The sequence below is a fragment of the Culex quinquefasciatus genome, chromosome 1 (assembly GCF_015732765.1).
Source record: "Culex quinquefasciatus strain JHB chromosome 1, VPISU_Cqui_1.0_pri_paternal, whole genome shotgun sequence".
Lineage (NCBI taxonomy): Eukaryota > Metazoa > Arthropoda > Insecta > Diptera > Culicidae > Culex > Culex quinquefasciatus.
The window spans coordinates 33,350,032-33,371,231 of NC_051861.1; the positions used below are offsets into that span (position 1 = coordinate 33,350,032).

General features: G+C 38.0%; 2 protein-coding genes across 2 annotated transcripts in view; one reads left to right on the forward strand and one right to left on the reverse strand.

Moving 5' to 3' along the window:
• The window catches only part of LOC6046584 (spastin), a 78,129-nt gene that overhangs the window by 35,806 nt on the left and 21,123 nt on the right, over nt 1–21,200 (forward strand). Inside the window, 1 exon segment of the mRNA XM_038250518.1 lies at nt 18,355–18,525. Coding sequence (XP_038106446.1) covers nt 18,355–18,525 — 171 coding nt within the window.
• LOC119765591 lies at nt 19,031–19,574 on the reverse strand. The gene is made up of 2 exons (XM_038250080.1): nt 19,204–19,574; nt 19,031–19,143 (listed from the first exon to the last, which is right to left on the reverse strand). The coding sequence occupies exons 1-2, from the start codon at nt 19,537–19,539 to the stop codon at nt 19,111–19,113; spliced, it is 369 nt and encodes a 122-aa protein (XP_038106008.1). The 5' UTR covers nt 19,540–19,574; the 3' UTR covers nt 19,031–19,110.

The following is a 21,200-nucleotide window of genomic DNA, read 5'->3' on the forward strand; positions in this document are numbered from 1 at the left end:
AAACCTTTTAAGATTCAGAGATACTGCAGTTTTGAAAATACGGAATTCTTGTTTTCATGGTATCACAAAATTTGAGCTTGATGATCAGATAAAGTTGATTTCAATTTGCACTTTTCGGTGTACGATTGAGGTGCAATACGCTTTTCGTTTTTTTACATGTATTTGTACCTTTGTCATAAAAAATGTAAATCGATTGACATCTGAAAAGTAAAACAAAATGGATATCAGACGAAAATAAGCACTTTTCCCCTTTCAAGCAGTCGACGGTGAGCGCACGCAAAGAAAGCGAATTCGTGTTTTGGGTCAAGAGCATATCATTTCTACCTTTTTCTGCAGCATTAAACGAAGAGGAGGAACATTAATTCCGTACGTACCTACATGGAGAAACGTGGCCCGATGACGATGCCGACGACGATGATGATGGGGTTTTTCACCCTTCGCCGACATTTGGGGGTTCGAAACGACCCAGGGGGGGCGGTAGTGGTAATCCTGCCATATTTTTGGGGTGGCAAAAGCCCATTTCCCAACGAATTGCCCGTGATCTGGCTCTGTTGGGAGCACTGAGTTGTTGCCAACTACCCCTAAACGTTGGCTGGTAATAATCGGAACTGTGTTCGTGCTTTAGGTAATATTTTATGAATGAAAACATTAGTCATGAATTGGAAACGTGGGTTTTTGTTTGGATCTTAAAAACGGAACGATTACTTTGCCAAAATTGATACAGTCATAAATTAGTTCTAGACCCCAAGTTCTTTTGAAAAATATGTTTTTAATAATGCTAAACCCTAAATGTTTTAGAAAATTGCACACTGCGGAAAACCGCAATCATCTGATGCATCGTGTTTTCCACACGAAAGCACACAATCAACGTCCCTCCTGGGGAAGTAGTTCACGGTTATCCGGAGAGTGTCACATCCTCTGGGAAAAGTGCACTCTTCAATGTCATAAACACAGATTCATGCCCACTAGCGTGGTTCACGTTTCTATGAAAAAGACAAAAGTTGTTATTTTGTCTTGCATCAACCGGAATTTCGTTCTTTTATGTCCCCAGAAGCACTCCTGAAAATTTGAGCCCTTTTGGTAATGTCTAGGAGCTCCAGTTTTAATTTGAAATTTATATGGGATTTTGATTTATTTTCCATGGAAACTATCTTTTACATTGTATTAGGATTTTTTTATAAATCGATGAAATGACTTGATTCTTATAGTAGGAGATAGGTTTTGACCTGGGAACAACTTTGTAGAACATACCAACATGCTAGGAAGTGACCCTTTAAAGATACAGATACTTTTAGATGGTGGCTTTTGAGGGCCAGCCACCATCTAAAAGTATCTGTATCTTTAAAGGGTCACTTCCTAGCTTGTTGGTATGTTCTACAAAGTTGTTCCCAGTTCAAAACCTATCTCCTACTATAAGAATTAAGTCATTTCATCGATTTATCCTAATACAATGTAAAAAGATAGTTTCCATGGAAAATAAATCAAAATCCCATATAAATTTCAAATTAAAACTGGAGCTCCTAGACATTACCAAATGGGCTCAAATTTTCAGGAGTGCTTCTGGGGACATAAAAGAACGAAATTCCGGTTGATGCAAGACAAAATAAAAACTTTTGTCTTTTTCATAGGAACGTGAACCACGCTAATGCCCACTTAGACACACACATATGCAGTGCATAATATCTGGGGTAGCAGGTTTTGAAAAGGGCGTATCGACTTTTGATATAAGGGTTTTTTAAAGAATTCAGTTGTGCCCTTTTAAAATATTCCACCAGATGTTATCATATCCCCATCTTCCACTTGCTGCAGCAGCCTGTTTACGTGATGCATGTTTGTTGTCAGTTCACACGTGTCGTACACGGTGTGCATTTTCGCCCACAATGAATGGTGGTTTATTCATGGAAATTTTCTCCCCACTTGGCAGGTTGGAAAAGCCGACTCTTCTTTCAATGGGGTCCTTAATCTGTCTGTTAGAGTTTTTGTAAATATGATTTTAAACCACGTTTACTGCCAAACTTTGCTAGAATTTTTGTTTTAACTCTTGAAATTATATTATCAAAATTGCACAACATGACGTTTGTAAAGTTATTGTCAGTAAACGTAGCAGTTTTGGGCTCCCTGAACACGCTCCAATCGTTTTACTTTTGAGTGAATTTCTAGCGAAAAACTAGAGCGTCCATCCCGGGAATTCCCGGGACAAAAATCCCGGGATTTTCCCTAAACCGAGAATTTCCGAATCCCGGGAATTTTTATATTTTGTCCCGGGAATTCCCAAAATTAAAAAAAAAATTTTTTTTGGTCTGGAAACCCAAATTTGGTTGTGGAAATAGGTGAATGAATACTGAGTAATCGTAAAAGCATTAGCAAATTTGTATTCGACACATATCAACATTTATTTGGCTTATGAGGAAAAATTATTAAAGTTCTAATTTACGGATCCGCAGAATGCTTAGCGCTTTAAATATTGTCATTAAATTTTATTTATTTTATAAATGATTACGTTTAGTGATGATTTTATACTTTAAAAAAAAATTAATTATTTTTCATCAAACATCGCACAGTGGTTCAAAAGGCTGTTTTGACGAACTTAATTGATTAAAGCAAAAAGTAAGCATTTTCGTGCTTTGACATTCTGCCCACCATTGAAAAAACGGCTAATATTCACTTTTGGCAAAAACGAGATATTAGCACCCGGCGGTAGAGGATGTTCCAACGCATCTCCTGGAACTTGAATTTCACTAAAATAGTGTTTAGACTTGGCTGCCGATGCAAAAAACCAAACGGCTAATATGCCACTCTTATGGGAAATTGCCTTGACGGAGATTTTGGGACCAACACTAAAACGCGTTTTTCTCGGAATACTTGATTTGGCATAATAGCCGAATTTTCAATAATGGGCAGACATGTTCTACAACTTTGTTCAGCGTTGTCATGGCCTACTTTTGATGAAATTTGTTTTTCAAAATACTCATCACAGTAGGCTATGGAATTTCTAACTTTTGACTGTTAAGAGATAGAGCTTTGGTGTCTTCGGCAGAGTTGTAGGGCTGAAAATTTCCACAAACTTTGTCGAAGACGCCAAAGCTCTATCGTTGCGTTGAATACCAGTTTTGGAAACTTTTTCATAAATCCCTGCCGAAAACCAGTTTTTTGACTAAAACTATGTTGAACTTTGATTTTTGACGATTACAATGTTCAGAAGAGTTGTCAGTAATATCAAAACAAACAACTTTGTCGAAGACGCCAAATTGATAGGAGCTATGTGTGATGAGTTTAGCAAGATTTGGTGATAATTTAGCTAGTTTTCGAGCTCGGTATACAAAGCCTCGGGCAAATTTGGGCAAAAACCCATACAATGGGCTTCAAGTATGACTATTCCACTACAAAATGTCGGGTGAATCATTCGTCCGATGGTTTACGGTCATTAATTTCCGAGCATTTTTTTTTTTTTTTATTGTTGATGACTATTTATATGCATTTAAGACACTTTTAAGGCACATAAGCCATTTTTGCGATTTATTCGGACACACGAGGCGTGTAGGCCAGACACTTGTGAAAATTTTGATGTATTGGAAGTCTATTTTTGAGGCTATCCAGTGTATTTTTGTGAATATCTTTGAAAAAAAATCCTTCCAAAAGAGTTAATCGGCGAATCTAGACATCTAGACAACGTCATAACGTTGGTGTTGCAAAGACAGTAAATTATTTCAAACATTCATATTATTTATTAGCCAATAGGTTCCAAAGATAGACTTCCAATACATCAAAATTTTCACAAGAGTCTGGCCTACACGCCTCGTGTGTCCGAAAAAATCGCAAAAAATGGCTTATGTGCCTTAAAAGTGTCCTAAATGCATTTAAATAGTCATCAACAATAAAATAAATTAAAATGCTCGGAAATCTATGACCGTAAACCTTCGGACGAATGATTCACCCGACATTTTGTAGTGGAATAGTCATTCTTGAAGCCTATTGTATGGGTTTTTGCCCAAATTTGCCCAAGGCTTTGTATACCGAGCTCGAAAACTAGCTAAATTATCACCAAATCTTGCTATAACTCATCACACATAGCTCCTATCAATTTGGCGTCTTCGACAAAGTTGTTTGTTTTGATATTACTGACAACTCTTCTGAACATTGTAATCGTCAAAAATCAAAGTTCAACATAGTTTTAGTCAAAAAACTGGTTTTCGGCAGGGATTTATGAAAAAGGTTCCAAAACTGGTATTCATCGCAAAGATAGAGCTTGTGTGATAGACAAAGTTTGTGGAAATTTTCAGCCCTACAACTTTGCCGAAGACACCAAAGCTCTATCTCTTAACAGTCAAAACTTAGAAATTCCATAGCCTACTGTGATGAGTATTTTGAAAAACAAATTTCATCAAAAGTAGGCCATGACAACGCTGAACAAAGTTATAGAACATGTCGAAGCACAAAAATGCTTACTTTTTGCTCTATTCAATTAAGTTCGTCAAAACAGCCTTTTGAACCACTGTGCATCGGCATCTGGAGCAAATTAGGACAATAGTAACGAATTAAGACAGCTGCATTTTTTGCATAATGTTCTGATATTTTTTTAATAAACAAAATAATGAGTACACCGATTATCTAATTTATTGCTCTAAAATATCCTGAACCTATTCAGACTGCAGTCCCGATTTCTCTCAGTTGGGGGTAGTGGCTTAAAGATAATTTCTTACATATTTTTTTTTTGAAAATTTGAAATTATAACCTTTTCTAGAATTTAACATTGGATGGTATCATTTTATTTGTTTTCGTTTCTTGTTTTTTTTACAGTTTCAATGAATTTCTTTAAGCATTAGAAGTCATTTCATATGAAAAATAAAAGATTTAAAAAAAAAATTAAGATGATTAATATGAAATAATTTAAATCACATTGGATTAAAAATTATGATTCATTCAAAATCCAAAGCACAACAAAAAATTACAATTTTTAATATTTTTTAAACTAACTAAAAATCGCTGTTCTTGTTCAGATTGAAGTATAGATTATCACCAATTAACAGTATTGAGCTAATTCTGTATTTGTAAGCTTGAAAAACATAACAAATTTAATAAAAACGTAGATTTTATGACTGCTTAAAAAATTTCCGGGATTTCAAAAATATTTTTTCCGATTCCCGGGAAAATTGGACGCCCTACGAAAAACTAAACTGGTAAATTTCGATGGAAATTCACTAAAACTCAATTTTCTCAATAAGAACGTACTCAGGGAGCCCAAATCTATAATACCTTGACAAAATTGAAGAGTTTGTTAACATCAACTTAGAAAAGGTCGAGTTGTGTTATTCATCAAATTTATATCTTTGTTTTTTTTTACTTAGTTTAGAACCCTATTGCGCCAGCTCTCTTTGGGGACGCACCACACGGAGAAAAAAGAGTTCCCAAAATCGTGAACAAGCGTTCATGAAAATGAGAACCTCGAACAAAGTGTTCAAATCCCATGGTACGATTTTGAAAAACGTACCATGAAATTTGAACACTTTGTTCGTGGTTCCCATTTTCATGAACGCTTGTTCACGATTTTGGGAACTCTTTTTTCTCCGTGCACATGTTTCTTCCGCGTCTCTGTCGTAAAGTGAGTAATAATGACAAACTTGACACAGATCTTAACCGCGAAGCCCACTTTTGCAATGATAAACACACACACCTGTGAGAACTTCTCCACACACGTGTGCAGTGCAATGTGATGTGTGTAAATTGCAGCAATTCATGAATGATAAATTATCCCGACAGTCTTGAGATGACACACCTGTCTCCATTCATTAGCTCGGATTTGGACAATCTGCAAATTTGCTGCTGGCACATCACACCGTAACTCATGCCGCCCTCGAAAAGGAGTGACACTATTTTCCATTAGAGTCAGCGCACCCGGTACATGTACGTCCGACCTGTTTTTTTTTTCTCGATGTTGTGTGTCGTCCCCGTAGGCACGACAAGATGCTCCAGATAAAAGCACATCCTGGATTCTGTTGCGGTGTTGTTGATGGTATTGTTGTTCAATAGATGGTTTATGAGCGCGACACACCACAACAACAACAACAACCAACACAAAAATGACTGAGTGCATACAACGGTGTCAATGGCGTGTCCTAGATTGTAACAATACCCGCTACAACGGTGGAATGGAGGTTGGTACTTTTTATTTTAGGAGAAAAGTTTTAGATTCTATGATAACTCTACATTATCTAAGCCTGGCTCCTGCTGTATTGTCGACGGATTTGTGTTTAGAACGCCTTTTTGCTGACTCAGTCGCCAGCCAGCGACAAGTTAAGACGTGTTTTGCTCGTGTTGTCATCTCGCGTGCTTGGAAGTTTTTGACAGATGGAGGTGGAGGAATCCTCCGAGGAGGAAGATTTTCGTCCCGTCAGCGGGAATCGGAAGCGGAAGAAGTCTAGCGAGGTCACTGGAATCGGCATCGAAGAAGAAAAAGTTGAGAAGACCCTGCTCAACAACAAGTTCAGCCCGCTAGCGGATAACAAAAACAACAACAATGCCAACCCAGCAGGAGGAGGGGACGCCCCGGCGGTTCCACCACCCGGCCAGTTGGAAGGTAAACAAAAGCAACCACCTTTGGTGGTGAAGAACACCACGAATTTTTACAAGCTCGTGGCGATAGTGGAAAGAAGTAAATTAGGTTTCAAACCGATTTACAAACTAACCCGATTTGGAACCAAGGTGACCTGCTTCTCTGTCAAAGATTTTGACAAGTTGCAAGAGCTACTCAAGAAGAAGAAAGTGGAATTCTACACCCACGATCGGCGGAGCGAACGAAATCATCGGGTGGTTCTTCGTGGTTTTCCTGATGAACTGAAACCGGACGAGGTCAAGTACCTGCTGAAGAGGGATCTCAAGCTGGACGCGCTGGAGGTGCATGTCATCAAGCGGAAGGAAAAGTCCACCGTGGACGAAACTCCGTACATTGTGGTCTTCCCAAGGGATACACCAATCTGAAGAAGCTCTCTGCAATGAAAGTTGTGGCAAGCACTATCATCCGGTGGGAGGCCTACCGGAACAAGCGGCCGAACGTGACCCAATGCAGGAACTGCTTGCAGCTGGGTCATGGAACCAGGAACTGTCACCTGAAAGGCAGGTGCAACAACTGTGGGGGTCCCCACAAGACGGACGAGTGCAAAGTCCAAGAAGCCGAGCCGAAGCGGTGTGCCAACTGCTCTGGAGCCCACGAAGCCACGGACCGCAGCTGCCCTAAGCGTGAAGACTTCATCCGGAGGCGCCAGCAGGCGTCGAAACCGAAACCGCCGGCAAGGAAGGCGGAGAAGCAGAGTCCAGCAGTTCCGGCGTTTTCGCCGGCGGAGTTCCCTCCGCTGCCGGGCGCAGTTCCGGACGGAAAATCCAAGGATCGACCTCGTCCCGCAGGAAGCAGCCAAGGTGGACCCCGAGACGGTGGAGCCACGGAGAAGGAAGCCGGGGAGGTACTCTACAGTTCGGCTGAGCTGTGGGGGATTTTCTCCGAGTACATCGGCAGGTTCAAGACCTGCAAGACCCGCTTGGACCAAGTAACCCTCGTCAGTTACATGATCTCCAAGTATGGAATTTAAAGAGTTTTTTTTTGTTATTATATATTGTTGTACTGATCCTCGGTCCCAACCTGGTCACAGCACCTAAAAGGACCTAATAAAAATAAGTTAAGAAAAAAAAAACGCCTTTTTGCTCCGCTCCATGTGAAATGGTAGTTCCGATTAGATCGTGTTATCTTGACACATCCTGCATTTTCGACAATGAAACTTTATGCGGTATACGCACTTCGGCAGAAACCGGTCAAGAAACATTTCAAATGAGCAACAGCGGCAGCGAAAGCAAGCAGGAGCAGCAGGGTAAAGAAAAGCCCCAATAAACGTTACCTCTCCTTTGTTCTGCTGTTCGTGAAGCCATTTCTTTACCCCTTTCTTTGGAAGGTGCGTATTTGCACACGTAACTCGACATCAGAGAATAAGATGCTCTTTTCATAAATTATGCCGAGATTTCCAAAAAAGTGTCCACGTGGTTTATGGATGGTCCCCATATGATTTTCCATTGATTGAATATGCCACAGATTGTCTTTAGGACAGCTTTCATAAGAAAATTTAATAAAATTTCTATTTCTGGAGACTTTAAAATTTTCAAATCACGTTAGAGCATTTTTGGGGTCATATTTAAGCTCTACGACCCTAAACAGGACCAGGGCTGTGGAGTCGGAGCCGGAGTCGGTGGAGTCGGGTCTTTTTGGGGACCTGGAGTCGGAGTCGTCAAAACTCGAACAGCTGGAGTCGGAGTCGGCTAAATTTTATGAGCTGGAGTCGGAGTCGGAGCCAAACATTTCTGATTACCCGGAGTCGGAGTTATCTTAAATTAAATTTTTTTTTTATTGTTCAGTATTTGCTTTAAAACAGCCTAATATACAAAACTTTTAATATTTTTAATTGTTTTTTGAGTCGAGGGACTGCGTTGCCATTTTTCATTTTTTTTTTAGAAATTTATTAGATGCCATTATGTTTATGAATCTTTTTATTGTGATTAGGAAGCACTAATTGTGTTATTTCACTATGATCACGTGATGATATCCTGTTAATTCTCTTTAACCCAAGTATGTAGTAACATTACTCAAAAAATAATGAACAATACTGGAGTTTTTTTTTTTTCTTTGAAAAGGTCCAATAAACCAAATTTCCAGTTTTTGCTTTTTGGGTGTTGGACCTGTGTGTGTGTGTGGTCCAATCCAATACCCGCTAACCGGTAGCGAAATTATGGGAAAGTATAGTTTGTATCAGACTTTGTATATGCCGAATGCTGATACAACTTATCTCAGTCCCGGGTATTAGGTGGTGATAGCCCTCGCGCTGCTTCCAACGACCCGTTTCAGAATGACAGAGCTCCTTGCGGTCCAATTCCGAGGTCGCTGGGCATTGTTCGGCCCCGCCTAAACATAGAAGCAAGCATCTGAAGGAAACTCGATCTATATTTAGACTTCCAATCCCGTCAGGCAAATCAGGGATCAGCGCGTATTTAATATGAGAAGATAACATGTTTCAACACTACGGATCAATTCACTGCTAGAGTGTAACCCTTCTGATGGCCGACTGCTTAGCGTCCCACCAGACCACCAATCCAGAGGTGTGAGTTCGAATCCCACCTGATTCATTTTCGTTTTTGTTCATATTCAAAGTTCAAATTCCTGATTCCAAATTTCAAAGATTTGATCCCTGCACCTTCTGCTTGTGAGGCAGAAGCCGTAACCATTAAGCCACGGAGCCGGACAATGCTTTTTGGGTGTTGGACCTTTTCAAAAAAAAAAAAAAAAACTCCGGAATATTGGATTTGTAGCCAAAAATATTTAATTCATTCTTGACTGTTTCCTTTTGCCTATATTTATGTACCCATTCAATTCAAATTTGACCAAATTTAATGCAGTTCTTTCTGAAAAAAAATTTCGAATGTCTTGGAGGATTTAAGTAAATAATTTTCAGGTAAAAAGTTACGAGGTACATAAATAGATTAAAAATAATAATCACTGTATTTGGAAATCGAAAAAGAGACAGTGACAGTATAACTCTTCCAACAAATAATAAACGATTATAATAATCGATTACTGGGAACTCAACATGCACATAATTTTTTTTTATAACATTATCTTAATGTTTACTATTTCTCTACTAAAATCTAAGAATGTTGATCCTTAGACAAACTATTTTGATATCGTTGCATATTATCGCTGAAAAAATCTTAAGTTTTCAGTATCATATAAAATAAATGTATAGAAAAAATATTAGATTTTTATTAATTTTTCTGATATTATTGATCTGATATTTCGAAATCAAAATATTATTCAACCGGTAAGAATTTTCTCATACTGTATGTCTCACGCCAATATGACAGAAGGTGATTATCATTGCAAAATTTCTTCTTGGAAAAGTAGCTTAAAGGTCTTTTTAAAATATCCGCAACTTAGAAAATATTTTCCTGTGGATTTTTGTTCTTTATCCATTTTTAAGTATTTTTTATATGTTGTGATGGAGGCGCAGAAGTATCGCGCGCCTCCTTTTAAATATACAGAAAATTTTAAAATTAAAATAAATCAAGCGTCCTTACCACGAAGAAATGTTTTAGATACATCGATTTGCAATAATAATCTTCTACAGCCATGGCGTTATTTAAAAAAAAAACAAGGTGACTTTTATAGTCACTGTGCTTCTTATAACTGTCAGCCTAAAAATGGGAAAATTAAATTTATGTGTTGAATCGATTATTGAGGCCAGGTTCCTTTTAATGATTCATTCAAAAAATAGCAATTTTATACCTTATACACCTTATATAAATTTTGTCCGAGTACTTTGGATAATCGAATTCCCATACTATGCACAAACTGGGCAGCACTTGTCCGAGAGAATAATAACGTACACAGAGAACACAGCTTGAAAGGGTGTAGTCTGTTTCGTCATTCGAGAATGACAATAATAGCAAGTACACAAAAAAATTGATGGTTGGAAATTTGGTTAGCTGAATATTACCTCTTTTTTGACTAATTTAACCTAAAAAATGTGTAAAAATTTGAAATTCAACAAAAATTTATGTAAAATTACACTTTTTCGACAGAAAATCTATTACCATTTCCAGATTAGCGTGGTTCACGTTTCTATGAAAAAGACAAAAGTTGTTATTTTGTCTTGCATCAACCGGAATTTCGTTCTTTTATGTCCCCAGAAGCACTCTTGAAAATTTGAGCCCATTTGGTAAGGTCTAGGAGCTCCAGTTTTAATTTGAAATTTATATGGGATTTTGATTTATTTTCCATGGGAAACTATCTTTTACATTGTATTATTTTTTTATAAATCGATGAAATGACTTGATTCTTATAGTAGGAGATAGGTTTTGACCTGGGAACAACTTTGTAGAACATACCAACATGCTAGGAAGTGACCCTTTAAAGATACAGATACTTTTAGATGGTGGCTTTTGAAGGGGCTTTACTGTGTGGGCCACCATCTAAAAGTATCTGTATCTTTAAAGGGTCACTTCCTAGCATGTTGGTATGTTCTACAAAGTTGTTCCCAGTTCAAAACCTATCTCCTACTATAAGAATCAAGTCATTTCATCGATTTATAAAAAAATCCTAATACAATGTAAAAGATAGTTTCCCATGGAAAATAAATCAAAATCCCATATAAATTTCAAATTAAAACTGGAGCTCCTAGACCTTACCAAATGGGCTCAAATTTTCAGGAGTGCTTCTGGGGACATAAAAGAACGAAATTCCGGTTGATGCAAGACAAAATAACAACTTTTGTCTTTTTCATAGAAACGTGAACCACGCTATTCCAGATGTTATATCAAACAAAATTCTGGACTTTTTTTTATAAATCGCGTAAAAATGTTAACATTAAGTCTCAATCTCCTTCACATGTCAATGTTTATCCGAGTAAGCGTACACTCAATGTTTACATTTGTTTATAGGACCTAATAAAAAAAAGTTCAGAATGTATACACCAACATTAACAAAGAAGTATGACTACACTGCAGGTGTGATGATAAACAATTAAATACCAGTTCAATTTACAATCTAACGAGATCTGGCTAGAGGATACGACATATGATAAGATATCACGAAGTGAAAACACGCAATAAGGACGCGTAAACACGCAGATTTCCTACCATCCTTGTTGTCATGAGTAAATCCTTCATCCTCCTTCGCAACGGTTATTTTTAGCTCTCCACTTCTCATGTGCACAGCAAAAAAAAGTTGAATTTTGTAATGTTGAAAATTTGGTAGGTTGTCTCTTTTTTGAGTAATATTACCTAAAAAATGTGTAAAAATGTGAACTTGATGAATATTCACTAGAAACTGATCATTTTCTTATGTACATATTTTCTTCGACACAAAATCTGTCACCATTTCCTGATGAATATTACCATCATTTTTTTTCTGTGTGGAGCTGTTCCCTCGCGTGGAACGCAACCCACAGATATCATCCTACCCCCAAAAGGGTTGGTGGTCGTCACCATGGTAACCAGCATCATCAAATTATCATATTATTTCTGCACTCGTGATTCTCTGGCTGATATTTATCCTAACGAAGGGTATGAACTCTTTTGGGTCTGCGTTGTGCACTTGCTGCCGAACCCAATTATGTTACGACAAGCACATTCGATACAATCAGCAGATTACATTTCATTTCATGGGACAGCTGACAACGAATGACACAAGCCATGCAAATTTTATCTCCTCTCACCATCTAGCGATCCAGCGAACTCATTGCACTCTGAAACAACACACAAAATTCAAATCTGGTACCCAAATCAAATTATTTCAGCTCAAACAGTGATTGGAAGAAGGGCCATAAAAGCGGATTTTAGTTCGATCCCCAAATCCGAAAAACCAAAAGCTCCAAAGCTATTTGCACTTTACAGAAGAGAAGGGCGAGCTGGTCCTGCGACGTCGGTTGGTCCTAACGACGCAACAATTGAGATTTTAATCTGGTTTTAGCATCCTAATTCTGTTTTACCAAAGTAAAAACAGGGAAAAGTTGGCTTTGTGGCATTTTTCAACCTTGGTGTGAATCAGAAGTTGGATAAAAGGTGACAAAATTTCACTAGTCAAACCATCAGGGTTCTTCTGTAGCTAGTCGCTCGGGTGCACTTGATGCTGGCAAAATCTCTAATTATGGACCACGCCGTCCTTTTGGGTTTTCGACACCGCAACCAGTCGGGACCAATTCTGCGATGGAGAAAGCTTTTCCCGTTTGTTGTGCTGAGGGATCCATTTCAGTGGGAGATTTTCCCTTTTTGCCCGTACGAGCAACGAACAAACCATTAATGACTTACCACAGCTCAAACTGATCATCTTTTCAACGGAAGTCGACCGTGTAGACGTTGTTGTTGACGTTGTCGCTGACAGCTTATTTTGGAAATGTTGGGCCACTTTCCGGCTTGCCACCCATCAGCCAATTTGGTTTACACAAATTGGAATATAAAATGGAATCAAAGCGGAAAGACAGAAGGTTCCTCTTCGCGAAACGAGCTCAATTATGGTAATGGAATGGCTAACGATCAGCTGTCGTTGGAGCACCCAAACACGAGAAATGCCAGGTCCTCTGACTTGAACAAGCATATTAAATAAATTCTTAAGTAACAAATTTAATAATAAACAAACTACAAAATTTACAATAAAGAATATAAAAAATAGAATCAAACAAAATAACAGATTACCAGAAGAAAAAAAAAAAACAGTTTGATAAAATAACAATTTGAGAAATTAACAAATGAATTATAGGCAAAAACGTCACTTAATCCAGCCTTACTCACATTCATAAAGTAAATATACTACATACACGCAACCTAGACTTCGGCAGATTGACCGAAATACTCTGTCTTTTTAACGGAAATTCTCTGATAGAGCGGCTCTATCAGAGAATTCTCTGTCAAAGCATTATCAGCAGAGATTGTCAGTTGAAGTTCATCTGGTTCACGCAGCAAATCAAATTCACCAGTTTTGTGTTTGTGTTGGTGAATACCTAAGCAAAAGCGATGTTTCCAATTCTCACCACTATTCAGTTTTCACTGTTTTAAGAGGCAGTATTTGTAAATATTGCTCGGTTTGTTCTAGAGGTCGTATCGAGGTGCTCCGATTTGGATGAAACTTTCCGCGTTTGTTTGTCTATACATGAGATGAACTCATGCCAAATATGAGCCCTCTACGACAAAGGGAAGTGGGGTAAAACGGGCTTCGAAGTTTGAGGTCCAAAAAACCTAAAAAAAAACTTAAAATTGCTCGCATTTCAGTAAAACTTCATAATTTCCAACTCTCTTAGATGCATTCGAAAGGTCTTTTGAAGCAGTTCAAAATGGGCCATAGACATCCAGGATCGGCTTGACTTTTTCTCATAGCTTTTACAAATTACTGTTAAAAAATGATTTTTTTAAAACCTTAATATCTTTTTGCAACAGCCTCCAACACCCATACTTCCATAGGTCAAAAGATAGGTAATTTCATGGACTATAAGCCTACGGTATTAACTTTTTGGCCAATCGCAGTTTTTCTCATAGTTTTTCGATTTTTCTACAACAAACATTTTACAACGTTAGTTTTTGCCCTGTAGGCCTCCATACCGGCACTTTTTGGTCTCAATTTTGTCATATTCGGAATCCTCGGACAATTTCACGTAAGTTAGTAGTATTGGAGTTGTAAATTCTAACGCTGTAAAATGTTTGTTATAGAAAAATCGAAAAACTATGAGAAAAACTGTGATTGACCAAAAAGTTAACACCGTAGGCTTATAGTCCATGTTATTACCTATCTTTTGACCTATGGAAGTATGGGTGTTGGAGGCTGTTGCAAAAAGATAAACGAAACGAAACTATTGGCACTACGCCCCCCGGGGCATGGCCTTCCTCTAACGTGGGATTTCTGCTCCAGCGCCTCTGACGAGATAGGAGAAACCGGGACCGACGTTTTACTTCACCATCCGATAGAAGCTCAGTGGATAAGGCGGGAATCGAACCCGCGTCTCATAGCATCATCGGGATCGGCAGCCGAAGCCGCTACCCCTGCGCCACGAGACCCACTGCAAAAAGATATTAAGGTTTTAAAAAAATCCATTTTTGACAGTAATTTGCAAAAGCTAAGAGAAAAAGTCAAACCAATCCTGGATGTCTATGGCACATTTTGAAGTGTTTTAAAAGACATTTCGAATGCATCTAAGAGAATTGGAATTGATGAAGTTTTACGGAAATGCGAGCAATTTTAATAATTTTTAGGTTTTTTGGACCTCAAACTTCAATGCCCGTTTTACCCCACTTCCTTTTGTCGTAGAGGGCTCATATTTGGCATGAGTTCATCTCATCGATCATCATTGTGGGTCTCGTGGCGCAGGGGTAGCGGCTTCGGCTGCCGATCCCGATGATGCTATGAGACGCGGGTTCGATTCCCGCCTTATCCACTGAGCTTCTATCGGATGGTGAAGTAAAACGTCAGTCCCGGTTTCTCCTGTCTCGTCAGAGGCGCTGGAGCAGAAATCCCACGTTAGAGGAAGGCCATGCCCCGGGGGGCGTAGTGCCAATAGTTTCGTTTTTTTCATCTCATGCATAGACAGACAAACAAACGCTGAAAGTTTCATCCAAATCGGAGCACCTCGAACACCTGTTACACATTGGTGAAAAACTCGCTCTTAAGTAGAAAAATCTTAGAAAACTCGCGAATTTGCAGAAAACTAGAAAGCACGAACAAAAATCAAAGCATGCGCTGCCCAACGTTGACAAGGGGCTATTCAAAAAAGACGATGCAACTTGTTTGGTCTAGGGCCATTCATAAACGGCGCAACCTAGTAATCCACTGAAGAAGAATTGGAAAATGTCAAAAGAAATTTCGTGTGTCGGATAAGTTTTTTTATCATTGTTATCAAAATGTCAAAATTTCAAAATGTCTAAATGTCAAAATGTCAAATTGTCAAATCAAATTAATCAAATTATACAATTAAACAACTAAACAATTAAACAATCAAACAATTTAATAGTAGTTTATGCAACAAGTTGCAAAAAGAGGATTTTTTCAGCACGAGTTGTACATTTATCCAACGAGGTTCACCGAGTTGGATAAATACGAAGAGTGCTGAAAAAATCAAGTTTTGCAACGAGTTCCATTCAACATTTTTTGCAATTCCAAAAAAACACACTGAGTGAAATTTTAAGTCAAATTTTCATGTATTTTGTCAATAAATCATTTAAATCAAATTTTTTTTTTGAAAAGTGTTACTTTTCAAAACAAGTGCTGAAAAGTTCAACTTTTCAGCACCCATTTGAGTGCTGAAAAGTAGAACTTTTCAGCATTTATTTTGAAAAGTGTTGCTATTCGATTCTGTTATTTTTGGTACAGAAAAGTAGGCTATTTCGTCGTTCAAGAATGACAGGAAAAGTGAGGTGTTTCACGACGGAATTGCAAAAAAGATTTTTTCAAAAATTATCCAATAAATCATTGAGTTATGTAATTTTTGGATGCCCCTTTCCACATAATCGCTGAATGCTCCCCGTCTGAAATGACAAGGATGAATTAGGGGTGAATTGTCGTGTACGATACAATGTTGTGCTCATGTGTACGTTAAAGTTGTTTTCTTTGATGAACTCGAACGAAAAAGTTTATCAGAGAATCCCTGATAGACGATTATCAGAGATCGGTCTGATAAGCGCCAGGGTTGCGTGCAGGTTTGGACGATTGATGAAAAAAATGAATGAATAACAGTATTTTAATGACAACCAAAATAAAATTTTGATAACTGAAAAACCAGCAAATGATCTGTCAAACTACCACAAGAAAATTACTGAATTTTCAGCAGAGAGCAAAATAATTTGACGTTTCTTTTGATGAAATTTCAGTTGTTTTGACAACAATTTTACTGAAATTTCAGTAAATCATCTGTCAAAGTGACAAATACAGTCGACTCTCTGGTTGTCAATATCCAAGGGACCGTCGAGGAAGAGAATCATCAGTTTACAGAACGATGCAAAATGAATACTCGATTGAAAATATTTTTTTCTTGATACCCAGCTATGGGAGAGAATCATGGCAACGTCCATCAAACAAAAACAAACTGATGTCAAACACCCTTCAAAGCTTCGTTTTGCCAAGAAAAATGTCTATGCAAGCCATGAGAAAGTGAAATTATTGACAACCGGAAGAGATTTTTTAAGCAAACAGAATCCAAGGGACCGCCGAGGAAGAGATCCTTCAAGCAAGGGAAAATATCGAGGAATGAAGATAGCACAGCTGACCACTTATTATGTAAACCAAATGTAATTATTATAAGAAAGATTCAATAAAGTATATTTAATTCAAAAAAAAAATCGAGGAATGAAGATAATTGAAGTATGCAGATTGAAGGGACTGAAGAATTCATCGATAGATGGAGAATTATTGATATCGAAAAGATCGACAGCCAGAGAGTCGACTGTATCAGTTAACTGAAAATTCAGTAAAATCCAAACTTTTCGAAAGCAAAATCTATTAAAATAATAAAGAAAACAGTGTCCAGTTCTATCATAGCCTATAGAACTGGGAACTCTGTCTCAAGTAATAACCTTATAAGTTACATTTACGTTTTTTAACCAAATCTAATTATGTTTGGGGCCATCGTCCGACCCATCGTTGCATAGGTAATCAGAAGATCTTGCAAACGAGACTAAAAGCTAGTGTAGGGTTGGGTACGGGGGGATGGCAACTCTATTCCGACCTAAGCAAACTGACAACAGTCGACATTAGCACGGTTGTCAAATGAGAGCCCACAACAAAAGCACTAACTGTCAAATGGTAGCCCATAACAAATCATTGTTTGGGTTTTTGATTTTCAAATTTCCCGCAATTCAAACGATAAATATCTGGAAAACCACGTAAATTGTGTTGCTGATGGTAAATTCTATCATATCCTTGGAGATTCCATCTCAATATTGGCTGAAAATTCATATCGAAAAAAGTGATTTTTGTGTTTACCTTTTTTTTTGCTTTTTTTTGTCGATCAAACAGTGCACCCGTACACTAAGAATCGGTATACACATTTTCAGTTTGGTTTTACACATTTACATGGTAGTTTTGAGTTTAACCAGGATAACACACTTCGTGTTACCAAAGTAATATGTATAACACTGATTCATTGTGTTTGTTATCTGGACTTCCAAGATGGCGGCTTCTTCGCTACCGGGGTATTAGAAGGTTATTTGTTACTATAGGTTTTTTGGCCATTGCTATTTTTGTCCGATGTACAGTAACGTTTATGCAAATCGAATTTTGAAAGAAAATTTAGGCTCCTGAGTCTTTCTACAATTTTCAATATTTCGTGTCACCATATTGGATGGGTCCAAAAGTTTCACTAATGATGCCAAAATCCAAAGGTCCTATTAACATATGAAAGAAAATGGTTTTAGGACCTTTTCAAAAAAAAAAGAAATGACTTTTAAATCTTTGCTATCGCATATCGTTGTCAAACGAACGGGGTCACTTTTAAGTTTGACACCACTTTCACACACACTATCAAACGTTTGTTTTAATAGTGTGCGTAAGCGGCGTGTTAACAGTGACAGTTCGTCACTTTTTAGTTTGACTTTGACCAACCAACGGGGTACAAACTAAAAAAGTGTCAAACGAAAAAGTTACCAACCACCGGGGGTTGAGTGTAGTCATATTGGATGCTAGAAGACTTTGGTTTGGGTGTGTTCATTTCAAGAGATTCAATCTTGGAGATTTTAGTTTACACTGGAATAAATGTAACAGGTCAATTTTGATGCAAATTGCATGAACAAACAAAAACAACGTTTTTATTAAACTCAAATTTTCTTTTTCTCTCAATCCCTCCACAGGTCAGAAGGAGCTCGCCATCGAGCTGTACCGGAAGGGCATCCTGGAGCTGGAGCGCGGCATCGCCGTCGAGTGCTGGGGTGGCCGTGGCGAGGTGTGGGAACGGGCCCAGCGGTTGCACGACAAAATGCAGACCAACCTGTCGATGGCGCGCGACCGGCTGCACTTCCTAGGTGAGTGTTGTAATAGAAACATGATTGTTAAATATCAAAAAAAAAAAAAAGAAAAAGGGGATTTCGCTTACACTTCATGGAACAAAAAGGTGTTTACGAGTTGTAACTTGTTTAATAATTTAGTAACATTTCCTTTACAACTCTTACTTCAATACAAGATTATATAAATCAATAGAAGTAAAAAAAAACATACTTTTGATGAACATAACCTAAATCGATCAAACTGCCACTATAGTACAAGTAGTCTACAAAGGTATAAGCCCACTATGCGTGGGCAGTCAGTCGCGACCAACATAATTCCATGCACTTTAATGTGTGTAGCTTCGAACCTCAGCTCGTTCGTAGCATTATGTCACTTGTCCATACCTACGCTTGATCAACGTAGTTTTCAGTCAGCAGGTGGAGGAGTGCATCGAAACAAATCAAAGCAGTTGTGTTGGCAATCATGCGTTAAATTTGAGAAAAATGCACTGATTTTATGTGTCAATCCAGTTTTTATTAAAAGCATTTATTTTTATATCTCTTTCTTAAGCAATACAATTGAATCTTGATTTTAAATTAAACTCTACCAAATATAAATTTCTTTCAACCAAGCAGAAGTCCATATTGAACGCCACCCTGAAAACATAGTTAAAACTAATAAATTTAGATTAAAAAACAACAAATAAATCGCATTACCTTATTTCTGCGCGAGCCCAGTCCACCACCCCGCTTTCCTCCGGCGTTGTAGTACGCAAAGAACTTCGGGTACGGACCTCCGTGGTGCAGCTGTTGCTGAATCTGCCCCGCGTACTGTCCATGATCGTAACCTCCCTGGTCATGGTACCCGTGGGCCGGCGCATAACCGCCGTATCCCTGATCGTGCTTGTTGTGCCGCTGCTGGCGCCGATGCTCCCGTGGGGTTGGCTGAACGTCGCCAAAGTCGATCCGGTTGATGTCCTTGTTGATCCGCAGCATGGGCATCAAACCCTGCACCAGAGACACACACGCCAGGAGCAACACAAACTTGTACATTTCGACTGATGAGACGCTGAAACTGTTCCGATTGAAGCAGCTGATTGGACTGTGCCTTTTTCGACGGCGCAAAACATTTTTATAGAAGGAAAACAAAGTCGTTCTCGACTCAAGTGGCGACCTTTTCTGTAAGTCGGATTCGTTCTTTGGATGAAAATCGTTGCGTCGAAAACAAATCAATACAACAAACTCAAGAGTTTTGTAAATCGGCGATTGAACCCACCCAGCTATGCCCTCGTGATGCGGCAGAACATAGGCTCGCCATTTTCGAAACACGCAAGAGCACACCCGAGCATGGGTAAATAACAAGGGAAATGCGTAATAATACCTTTCTCTGGTATCAATACCAAATTTTGGTATTCCTGGACCCTTTAAAATTTGTCTTGAGGATTATGCAAGAGCAAAATGTGGTATCATACCAATTCAAGGTATTGTTTTGATATTGCAAAATTGCAGAATTTGTCAATGGTCGAACACCACATATTGGTATTCTTTTGGTATTACAGTGTTTTAATTGTGACCAATTTTGACAAAATAATTAATTTTGCACTAAAATGATGTCTCAAAGTGAATGCTTTCATTGAAAACCGGAAATTTCAAACTTGATTTTAAACATTTTTGATATACCCCCTAAAGAAATTACTTGAAATTGTTGAAAATTTTCTAAGTCAGGATGGCACATTTTGGTATTATTTTGGTATTAAAGTGTTTTATCAAATTCCTCTGAAACTATGGGAAAATTTTGACCAATTTTGACAAAATAATTAATTTTGCGCTAAAATTATGTCTCAAAGCAAATGCTTTCATTGAAAACCGGAAATTTCAAACTTGATTTTAAACATTTTTGATATACCCCCTAAAGAAATGACTTGAAATTGTGGAAAATTTTTTAAGTCAGGATGGCACATTTTGGTATTATTTTGGTATTGAAAGTTTTCATCAATTTTCTCTAAAACTATGGGATTTTTTTTACCAATTTGGACAAGATAATAAATTTAGCGCTAAAATGACTTGAAAAAAAACCAAATACTTTGAAAAACGAGTCAATCGAAAGATTATTGAATTTTGGTGAATTTCAATCCAGTTTTATTTTAATAACACTTATTTTTCAATCTTGTTATTTTTCAGAATCTTCAAGAACTTCATGCACAGGCCGTTCATCAATGACAAATGCATTCGGTGTGGTGAAGAATATCACTAAGAACAACATGGAATCATCAGGTGAGTAGATTTGGTATTACTTGTGCAAATATCAGCGACCAAAATGTGATCTTGGTTGACCAGTAATAGATGGTAAAATACCATCAAATCATACCAAAATCATGTATGTGCAAGACCACAGGAATACCAAAATCTGATTTTCAAGGGCGCGGGAATACCTAAAATTAAAACCTTGGCAATACCAAGTTTTGGTATTCAAGCAATGTTCAAAAATCCAGAAGACCTCAACTTGGTATTGAAATGGTTCTATTTTGAGGTATTATTTTACCCTTGGACTAACATGGTTTGGAATTGTTTTGCCCTTCCACATACAAGACTTTGGTATGATTTCATGGTATTTTACCATCTATTACTGGGCAACCAAGGGCACATTTTGGTCGCTGTTATTTGCTCAAGTAATACCAAAATTTGGTATTCCCGTGTTATTTACCCCTGCTCGG